The 11,641-nt window shown below is 43.1% G+C and overlaps 1 protein-coding gene across 1 annotated transcript in view; it reads right to left on the bottom strand.

Moving 5' to 3' along the window:
- Positions 1-11,320, bottom strand: part of Lrig3 (leucine rich repeats and immunoglobulin like domains 3) — a 48,843-nt gene extending 37,523 nt beyond the window's left edge. Inside the window, exons 1-3 of the mRNA XM_027392273.2 lie at positions 10,808-11,320; positions 5,242-5,313; positions 4,971-5,045 (exon numbers count right to left, since the gene is read on the bottom strand). Coding sequence (XP_027248074.1) covers positions 4,971-5,045; positions 5,242-5,313; positions 10,808-11,043 — 383 coding nt within the window. The 5' untranslated portion in view covers positions 11,044-11,320. The remainder of the gene's footprint in view (positions 1-4,970; positions 5,046-5,241; positions 5,314-10,807) is intronic.
- Between the last annotated feature and the right edge of the window lie 321 nt (positions 11,321-11,641).

Consider the following 11,641-nt stretch of genomic DNA (forward strand, 5'->3'; position numbering starts at 1 on the left):
TGGAATCTCACCTTCTTGGTGAATCTTTTTCTCTCTGCATCCCCTTTTATTTGATTGCTTGTTTACTTTTGCATTTTTGCTTATTTATTGTGGTGGTGGGTGCATGAGTGCACTGGTGCAAGTCACAGGACAACTTGTGGGAGTTGGATCTCTCCTTCTACCATATGAGTTTTGGGGAATGAGCTCAGATCCCCAGGCTTGGCAGCAGGTACCACTGAGCAATCCCACTGGCCTTCCCTGTCCGGTCTTTTTTGGCTACACTTATTCCTCAGACTTTCTTCCCTGCTTTATTTTTCTCTCTAAGACCTACCCTGTTCTGTGGACAACTCTTATCCCGTTTTTATCTTCCTGCTTCCACCTGAGAAGGTGAGACATTCCTGCTATGATGGCAAGGATTTCTGTCTGTATTGTTCATTGCTGACCTCTGACCTTAGAACTGTAACCTGACACATAGTAGGGCTCTGTCAATATAGGCGCCTCCTGACACATCAAAGGACAGCTGCCAGGGCTCACTAAACACACCTTTATCAGGAGCCAAAGCCACCTTTTCCTTTGAAGTTGGCTTACCGATCAGTTTTTCTCTCCCTTCGTGCTAGGATGACGTTCTGCCATTAAGAGGCAGTTTGTGGGCTCTTTGCTTGAAACAGATCCTGGCATATGACACATATTCACTGCGTTCTAGGTCAATGAATCATCTCCCTCCTCATCGCTCTTCACTGGTGTGTGTACCAGATGCCTTTTCCTGCCTTCCCTCCACAAATCCTCACAATGACTCTGGGAGACAGGTACTGCTATCATTCTCATTTTAAAGAAGAGAGAACACACAGAGAAAGACCCACTGTGGGTGGGGCTGGTAATGAATCCCAGGCCTCTTGATCTGAGCTTTGCTTTTCCTCCTCAGTGAGACTGAAGGTTCCTTGCACTCTACTGCTGACCTACACGCCCATCCGAGAGCTTTACCTTTAACCCCCTTTCTATCTGCATGACCCTTCCCTCCATAGATAGGGCAGTCACCATGCTTCAGTGCCACTGAAGTGAAGTCCTCTGACACCTGTAAGCTGTTCTCTTCACCGCAGCTGGACTGAAGTTTTCAGATATAACATTTGATCCTCATACTGTTACAAATCTCTCTAACGGCTTTTCTACTGAAGTTAACCAGTACTTAGAAGAACAATGGGGGGGAGATGGTTCAGTCAGTAAAGTATTGGACTGGAGGATCCTGAGGCTGCCTGATCAGCCAGGCTAGCTAAGTTAGTGAATGCCAGGCTCACTGACAGACCCCCATCTCTAATGATGATGATGATGAAGTGGAGGTGGAGGAAGAACATTGCTCTCTGGCTTCCACACGGGCACACAGACACCTGCATACTTTTAGAAAATGCTGACAATGCCATCTTCATAGTGACACTGTCTGGTATTTTAGACCTGACTGACAGTCAGAAATGTCTACCTCAGTTGATCAGAACCCAGAGGACAGTTGTGTCCCAACAGATGTTCCTGGCCCTGCCCCAATCCCATCATTTGGTACTCTTCAGGGACGGGGTCAGAGAATGTTCATTTTTAAGTCCACAAGCACCACTGATAAGACACCAATTTAACGCTTTCATCTCTAGGACACTTGGCAAACGTCTACAGGTCAGGCGTACTCTTTAAACCATCAACATCAAGACTAAGACTTTACTGGCTCTGTTTAACCACCATGTTTCACAAATTAAACAGCCCTAACTCATGTCACAGGTCTCAAAGGGCTTGAAGCCTGGATAACTCACGCCACACCACATGAAGTGTGTGGTCAACAGTTTTACCTTGAAACATACTCATTACACCATTATTCCATTTCTGAAAAACAAAACAACAAGCAAAAAAAAAAAAAAAAAAAAAAAAAAAAAAAAAAAAAAAAAAAAAAAAAAAAAAAAAAAAACCCGATCCTGCCACAGCTATGCAATAATTTGAGAGAGGAAAAGAAAAAATCAACAAATAGAAGACAGACACACACACAGCCCATGCCTTGCCCTAACACATCTGTGAGCTCTGAGCTTTCTATTCATTTAAAAAGATTGTATTGTAAAAGATCTGTTATCAAGTCAGAGATAAGCTTTCTCAGAGGACGTCCAGTGACTCTCCAGCGAGCATCCCAATTCCCTCATCTCTCTCCCAGAGTTCAGAACTGTCTTTGGACTTAGGATGCCATCTGACCCAGCATTAGCTCCTATCTTCTACCTACAATTACAGGAAGAGACAAATATTTTACTTCAGAGTTAGTCATCTCTGAAGCCAGCTACTCCAACTGGGAGGGTCCTGTGGCACAGAGAAACAACAGCATGAAGCTGGAGTATTAAACCTTTATCCTTAAGATAGATAAGATGCACAGAAGATATATATCACGAATATGATTTTATATAAAGATTATGAGTTCCACATATATATATATATATGTATATTTGCAAATATATATATATTTAAGACTACAACTAATTTTTATAACATATAAATAGCCCAGAAAAATATTTTCTTTAAAAAACATATAGAAAAACAAGCAAAAAAAAATTCATGATAACAAAGGTCAAATGGTTTTAAAAATTACTTCAAAAAATGCAATTTAATATAGTACTAAGGCAAGTAAGGAATCTGAGTCATGCCATGAGGTTTAATACTTTGAGTTTTTTTTAATTTTTGCAACTTCAGAAATGTATTTAAAAGTACTGATATTTAGCTGAGATTGCTTCCAAGGGCTTCTCTATGGGGGAAAATAAATATTCTATCTACACAATATGATACAGAAGACACTAATGTTTTAGAAGTAACAACTATATATTGCAATATTCAGAAGAGCTCTCAGGAGAAAATAAAATATTAGTAGTGAGAAACCACTAGAGAAGTAAGGTTTTTCAAGACCTTTTGAGGGCATAGAAATTATTTTTCACTCTCCGTATAGCACAAGAAGGCTCCTCACATAAACCACCACCCATGGGGGCTTCCTAAGCTAAGCAATAACGGGCTTCTCATTACGTGAGAGGGACAAAATAGCGACTACCCAGATGTACTACAACCACTGAAAGGGAAAGGAAGTGGACAGTTGACGCTAATTTGGCACACAGCCTCACTAAAGCTAAGCACATACAGAAACAGCGTATGGAAGATTCCTAATTTTTCCCTGCATTGCTCTAGGCTGTCACGACACCCTATCCCAGAGCAAAAGACACACTGCAGACCTCAGCCACCACTGTGCCAGGCTCTCAACCATGTTAACACAATCTGCCAAAACACAGGACAAAGGTAACAGGATAAAGAGGAACTTTAAAGGTCCCCCTTGGTCAGACAAGAATAATTCCCGAGGCGTTAAGGTACCTTCCACCCAGATGTCAAAAATGCACAAAGAAAATGGGTATCAATGGTAAGACAAAAACTTTTTTTTTTAAATGAATGTTTATTTGACAAAGTGCCTTTTTTTTTTTTTTCATTCCTCTCTGGTTCTGATCTTCGGAAAAACCACACCAGTATCAAATGCCACTTAGTTCTTATTCAAACAGGAGACAGCAGACACAGCGGCTGCAGGGTGACTTGGCTGACCTGGGCCTTCAGTAAAAACAACCCACTATAAATCACCAGATGTAAGCAATTGGAGAGTGATCACTTTAATTAATTGACCAGTTCTCCTGAAATTTACTATATAACTTCAACCCTTCTAACACCTTTACTAGAATAAAAAGGAACAATGGTGTTTTTTTTTTTTTTTTAATCAAGCTATTTAGAGAACATGTTTTAACTTTAGAGGCAAGTAAAATTTTAATTACTCAAGGTCAAGATGGGAAAATGCTTAATTTTAGAAATTAAACATGGAACATACAAAATGCTACTTTTTAAATGCTGCAAAGATAAAAACTGATCTCAATACATGAAAATAAACAATCTATATGTGCTGAGAGTGAAGAAAATGTGACACAATTTTTAATGGCACCTGAAAACTTCGCAAAGTCTTGACTTCACTTATTGTTGACATTTTCAGTTGGGGTTTCTAACCCTGGCTCCCACACCTGGAGCCATACTTAAAAGATGATGTGAGATGACACATCCATTAAGAGTAGATTCTGCTCTTGGGAAAACCCAAGTTCAATTCCCAGCTTCCACATCCAACAGCTGATAACCGACCCAGGAGATCCAGCGCCCTCTTTTGGACACCACGGGTACCTGCACTCACATGTACACAAATCCACGTACACACATAACTTATAAAGAAGATACCTCAACGGCATAGTACCAACTCCCATTATCCTTACACAGGAAGTCTGAGCATTATCTACAAACATCACGTAATGCAGCATCCATTGTTGCCATGACAACAGCGACAACCACTGAGCAATGCCAGAATTTAAACATGAATCTACAGACCATAACCAAAGCTCAAAGTAGCTTCTTTTGAATCCTGGAAGTCAGGTTAGCAAAGACAGCAGAGTGTAAAGATGCCTGAGGGGGGTAGTAGCTTAATGGGTTGCCTAGCAACCAAGAAGCTCTGGGTTCCACCAAAGTAAATAAACAAGCAAATAAGTAAACACTTGAGATTTATAAGTGGAAACAAGTTAATCTAAAGAGGCTTTCTTTATTATGCCCTGGAAAGCATATACAAAGTCAGCTTATAAGAGGTACACGCTAGTCCAGATAAAGCAGTGGTTCTCAACCTTCCTAATGCTGACAACTTTAATATCCTTTAATGTGGTGACCCCCCCACCACAAAATTATTTCATTGCTAATTCTTAACTGTAATTTTGCTATTGTTATGAATTATAATGTAAACATCTGATAGGTAGGATGTCTGATATGCAACACTCAAAGGGTTGCAACCCACTGGTCGAGAACCACTGATACTGATAGTACCTGTTACTTACTGTGACCCACAGATTGAGAACAGCTGACACAGGTAATACCTGCTGCCCCTACAAACATACATGGGATGGATGCTGACATTCACTTACAAGGAGAGCTGCCTAATATTTGCTGAGACTGGTCCCAGGTCTGGAATGGCCTCCAACTCATTGTTATTCAGCTTCCTAAGAATGCCAAAAGAGCAGAAAAAAATAATTAGGCCATCTCAAATCCAAAGAAGTGAAACGCTGTACACTACTTAAAGGCATCCCCCTAGTTAAAAGTTCGAAGAAACCTTATAATCCCAAGGTTCATCCCATGAAATGGTCCAAGAGGAAAACATTTCATTCAACCCTCAGATAGGAAGTAACGGGCACTCACACTTCTCGGAGGCTTTGGAGGTGGCTCAGGGAACTTGTCTGGATAGACGATAATCTGTTGTGACTCAGGTCCCTGTAAGAAAACAAAAGTAATATTACAAGTGGTTTCTTAAAAGTTACTAATATCACTTAATGACCTACTAGGCAGAGCAGGGTTTTGGATTCTCTCTCTCTCTTAACACCAGTGACAAGAAGAGAAATAATCAGATCGCTCTGTCTACAGATTAACTGGCAACCCAGTGACAAATTCCAAATGACAAACTCTGAGGACAAATTTAGTTTAAGAGGCTGGCAGATCCAAATATTTGAAGCCCACAAGCATTTTAAGAGCTGTTTTTTTGGCACATGGTGAACAGACCTTTTATGAACTATAGTTGGCTTCACTCTCTCATCTATCTCCCCACCCCAACTTGATACAATGACATCATAGACTATGAGAAGTGGCTAATTAGGCAGGTTACTGAAACAAGGACTCCGAAGAAACATTTTTATTATCACAAAATTAAGTGCCAATGTCCTTATTACAGCCAACTAGAACAGAGGTTGACCTCCGTGGGTAGTTCTTAGTTTCTCTGCATTAAGGGACCAAATTACTAGTATAGGGTATGCTCCTGTATCTGCAAGTATACATACTTCTGAATGTACATGCTCAAAAGGATATGCCACAGCCTGAATCCTGTTCTTTAAGAACTCCTTGAATTTCAACACCCAATAATGTAACACAGTCTAAATAAACCACACCAACCATTTAATACTGCAGGGCAAGCGGCACAAGCATTTTGGTCACCAAGAGAAAGGTGCTTCTTAGTAACCCAAAGGCTAAATCAAACTTAGTAACAATTCCTACCCGCAAGTAACAAACTCCTAGCCACTCAGTGCTCTGGGTTAGAAAGTCCACCATCAAGATTTGAAAAAAGGAACAAACCCCAACAAATGTTTCAGCATCCCATTTACATGCCTCCAAAGTAGCATAATGAAGACTAAATGGGTTAGACGACCACTGGAAGCAAGGTTCAAGCACAATGTGGTTGAATGCACGTTCCTTTCTGGAAGAGGCCAGCTGATCCTAAGTTAATTCCTCAGTGTTTAAAATGAAGACTTTTAAATAACAGAAGTTTTGGATGACTAAAATTAGCTGCTGACAAGCATGAACCACGCTACCTACATCAGAATGTCCTCCCATGAACAACAGAAAAACAGAAATCACACACCCAGACAAACAAGGGTTGTTGCTTGCTTAGTTGACAATTAGAATTTAAAGATCCTGTCATTTTCTACCCTGTTTGTTTTGAGAGTAGGCCCCAATTTCTGTGTTTCACCTTAAGACAAAATAAAAAGGAACTCGCAAAGATTTTATTCAAACTCTGTTTGCCTAGAGACCCACCAGACAGTAACAGACATGAGTAGATTTGTTCTGGTGGAGTTATAACATGAAGGGGGGGGGGGGAGGAATCTGGCTCCGTTTTAAACTATAAAAATCCTGCAATTACAACCGCTGCTGTGCATACTCACCACGCTGGCTGGAGCCAGACACTTTCCCCTCACAGTCCAGCCCAAGTCCATCTGGAGTTCATCAAGGAAGCCGTGAGCCCAACAGCTCACGTTTGCAGTCAAACAAAACCTGAGTGCCTTTAGCACCCCAGACAGTCCCAGATTGCCCACATGGTTTAAAACACAGCCAAGGAAAGAGTCCTCCACCTGGGACTTTAGCTTCACTCCACAGACAGTCATTTGGACCTACTTAACTCAAGAATGCTGAGGTTGCCCCCACCCTGCCATTGTTTCCTGTGTTTGGAAGCATGGGGAGGGGGCAATCTGGTATTTGCATTTCATACAGTTGATTTTCTTTTAAATTAAAAGGAAAGAAAAGCTCACTGCAAGGGTTATTTCACAGAGAATCCTGGGAGAAATGAGATTTGAGTGTTCAAAGTTTTCTACAGGTAATGGGATGGGATTCCCTTCCCCACAAACCCCAACAAAAGATCTTTAAACTGGGAAGCAGCCCAGTGCACATTCTGGGTACACTGGTTTCATGTCTTCCAGCAGGAGCTGGTGGCCATACATATTTCAGTTGTTGCAAATGCTTCCAGCCTAAGCTCTGTATACTATTAAAACCACATTATATGCGGGAGAAGAAAAGAAGAGAAAAATTCTTAAGTGACTTTTACTGCTAAATACTTACAGCCATGGAACTTTTAATTTACTTAAATTTAGATTTTAAAGTAATATACATTTCAGAAGTAATTACTTTCTTTTTAGGGGATGCCACATTTTCCTACATCTTCCCTACATTATTTTTATGGACAGAGCACCGAGAGACTCAGAACATAAAATGCTAGTGTTTCCTTGACAGAAATCCAGGACAGAAACCATTCATGGGAGGACAGATTCATTGTTAGGTGAAATTACAAGAAAGTACAGCTTCCACCGGAAACTTTTTTTTTTTTTTGCAAGATTTGTTGTGATGAGGCCAATATATGGGTGGGTTAACTATATACCCAGAAAGCCAGTGGGCAAAGGCTTGGAAAAAAAATCAAACCTCCTGTTTATGGTAGAGTGGCTCTTTGTTTTATCAAGTGAATGAACATATGTGAAAATTATTAATATTACAACATTTGGTTCTAGCTATAGTTTTCTTTTTAGAAATCTGTCTTCCAACTCAAATTTGAAAATGCAAAGACAGCGGAGCTGGAGTTTCTGAACCCCACAGGGGCCTTGCCAAGCTGCTAACTCAGCAGAAATATGGAAAGCCAAAAAACAAAAAGGCAGGCTGTAGCTGTTTTAAAACACGGATCCAAAGCGACTCATAAATCAGGCTGCTATGCTCGAGTTCTGGTCTGGAAAATATAGAAGAACAGCTGTGGAAACCATAAGCACTATGACTCCCTCCCCAGCCCCAGTCGAAGTCAGTTCCAGAGGATTCATAACAGGCCAACACCAAAGAAGTCACACCAGCACAAACTACCTTTCGGACTTTCACCTCAGCACTGTTAAGAGCTCAAACATTTCCACGTGATAAGATACATCATCTGAAATTCCAGTTAGAATCTAATAACACTCCAGGTTCCAGCTGGCAATCAAACAATTTCCCTCCTCTGGCTAAATAACGTATTTTAACAAGCCTTCCTCTTTGGGTTCGGAGCTCTGAAAGCACAAAGATTTTTCGAGTGAGACTCCAAGCAGTTACTTTTTTAATAGCCACTTTCATTAAAGAACCGCAGATTTGTTCTAAAAGCAGAAGCGAGTACAGTGTTATTATTGTTTAGCTCCAACTATTCAAGTTTCCACACAAGGTGCTTCTATGGCAATAAATGACAACTGGATAAAGTGGGGAAACACACACACACACACACACACACACACACACAACACACACACACACACACACACACACACACACACACACACACACACGCAGCATAGACGTTCATAACTTGCAAATTCAACAAAGGAAACAAAGGGCACACAGCATACTTCCCTGAATGTCTCATAAACTATTCCAAAGACAAAACTTTTGCTCTTTTAATTACACAAGGAAAGGAGAGCTGTGCTGAACAAGGCACATTTTGTACTCACTCCCAGGTCTTGGAAGCCATCTACTTAAAAGCTTTTGTAATTATGTAAGATTTAACTAGCAGCAACTTACACCTCCTATTGCAATACACCAAATAACAGGGGGAGGAACTCAATTGCATGTTGCTTTTTGGTCTTTGAGGTGAAGAACAGACCTCTAGGGCTCTGAGCACAAACAAAAGAAACACTGACAATAAAGAACTTAAGACCACATGGTTTGGTGACACCTACAAAGATGGTCAGAAGTCACACAAGTACAAGAATGGGAAGGCTATCCCATGAGGGATCACAGCAGGGCCCCTGACAACAAACTAAGTGCTTATTTATACAAGTGGAATGTATTTTCACATACATTTAAGGAATGTGGACTTGTATTGAGACAATTTACTACTGGCGGAAATGTAATTAAAGACTGTGCTAACCAAATAAACTGTAATTTGTTTTTAGTGTGCCACCAAATTATCTGCAAAACAAAATCCTAATTAGGTCAGCTCTCTTTAAGAATGTTTGAATAGGTATTGAATCCCCCTTTTCGATTCAACTCAACTTCCAATCCAGGCCCACAAGGCTTTCTGAAATGCATTTAACTTACAAAACACAATGCTGTGTACTGACAGCCTTCAGTGGGCCACCTGTTACTGAGAAACTACTGGATAAAGTTAGACTTGGTAAAAATTTCTAAAGGTACTCCAGGGAAGCCCCGTTTAGTTTTCTCTCTCATCCCTCTATTATCCATAGGTGTTTGCCTCCAGGCATTTACATGTTGAATTCCATATGTTGTCAATGGAGCCATTCTGCTTCCATGAACGCTGCAGCGCGACCCCCACTCCCCACCCCCCAAGAGGCAATTGAATGGAATTAGCCACAACTAATTGAAAGTCTTCCTGCTTTAGGCTCAAGCCTTTATCTCCCCTTTCACGAGTAATAAAAGTTGCTACATCAGACATTCCATAATCAGCCATTAAATATCAATCCAATTCTCGTTAATTCTATTTCCTTATTAAACTGCTTTTTAAAACAGGCGTTTTGTTTGATGGTCAACAGTTTATAATGGATGGAAGACTTTAGGTTGGCCCACTGGTTCAAAAACACGATTTCTTAAGCCGCCTGAAAAGTTTCTGCCACTATTGTCAAGACCTACTAAGACTGTTTAAGAGCTGAGACTTTTCCCTAGGCCTAAATTTAAGAAAGTGCAATTAGATTTTTTTCTTAAGCAGGTCAACTATTTTTTAAATACAGCTTTTATTTTATTTTATTTTGCTTATAGCTTAAACACCTCCAATTTTAAGAAAATCAGGGTTTGGAAGAGAATAGATAGAGTTGACATTTTTTAAGAACGCGCATTTCCAAGTAAATTATATTTTCTTCCACAGAGTTGGCCGTGACTTCAGGCCTTTTAGACCTCTCGGCTTAAAATTCTCCAAACATCACTAGGCGCTGGCCCTCAAACCAACCCTCCGAGAGCCGCTGCAGAAGAAGGTGTTGGTTCTGAAAGTCTACTTCCTCCCTTTGCTTATCCACAGATCAGACTTCGCACCCAACTTCTCACAGGAACCAAGATGCATTACAAAGTGGCCCGGGAAGGGGGCTGATGGTCTGCTAATGTGAAATTACTCACAAGCGGGAGAAGAAAAAAAAAAATCTGGGTACCAGAGAGGTTGAGGAGGGGGTTCTACGGGAAAGTCTCACATGCAGTGACTAGCGACAGGCAGGGACTCTAAACCACTGAGAAGCAAAGGGTGGGCCAGTTTCCCCACATAATAAACTCAGAAGAAAACATGCAAACTTCGGGGGTCTTGCAGACTGGCTCCTGCGGTCGCGGGAGTCCGGTCCCCCAAGCCAAGCGCCCACCTGCGAGGACGCAGTAGACTGCGTTCCCCACGGGGCTCTACTCGCGGCCTGGGCGCACGCAGTGCACACTGCGCCCTGAGCCCAGGCCTCAGCGGACTCCGCTCGTCCTCTCCTCCACCCTACGGGAACGATCTGATACTCACAGCCGGGCGACCCAGGCCGGGAGAGGATCAGGAAGGTGAACCAGCCGGCGGCGGCTGCAGTCTAGCAGGTCCCCGAGGCAGTGGCAGGCGGCTGGGCACCGACGCCTTGCAACATCGTCCGAGAGCTGTCCCGGCGCTCCGTGGCCTCCGCTCCCGGCCGGGCCCGAGCGCCCCAGCACGGCGCACAGCAGCAGCCCCAGCGCCGCCGCGGCCGCTCGGAGCCTAGGAGCACCCATCGCCGCGCGACCCGCCGCCTCCGGTTGTCCCGGAGCTCCGTAGCCTCGTGCCAACCCCCTTCACTCCCTCCCACGACTAGCACCGACTCCCACACCAGGCTGGACACGCCGATCGCCGCCGCCTGCTCCTCGCCTCTCAGTGTCGGCGCCGAAGGCCTCGCATGCCCGCGCGTAGCGACGAGAACGGCCAGCCGCGGTGCGAGTAGCCCGAGCGGGGTCCGAGAGCTCGATCGCCCTCAGAGAAACTTTTCCGCCTGCGGCGGGTGGCCGGGCGCGAAGTCCCGGCGCGGCGAGAGGAGAGGCGGGGCGCGGAGGCGGGCTCTTGCCCATTGGCTCGCCTGGCACCCGCGGCCACGTGATAATAACAAGACTCCAGCCCCCGGGCCGAAGCCCAGGAGAAAGTGGAGCTGAGATTGTAGGAAATTCCGAGTTACTTTTTCCAGCGTCTGCAGCCAGAAGTCTTTGCTTTGTCCTGGGAACCATGGATCAGATAGAATGGAAGGGCAAAAGCGAGCCAGAAGGACTGAGCCCGCTGCTGCTCAGACAGAGTTAACCTGGGGAAACTAATGAATACAGTGAAAGTAGTTTGGGGGTGAGG

Source organism: Cricetulus griseus (assembly GCF_003668045.3).
Source record: "Cricetulus griseus strain 17A/GY chromosome 1 unlocalized genomic scaffold, alternate assembly CriGri-PICRH-1.0 chr1_0, whole genome shotgun sequence".
NCBI classification, from domain to species: Eukaryota; Metazoa; Chordata; class Mammalia; order Rodentia; family Cricetidae; genus Cricetulus; species Cricetulus griseus.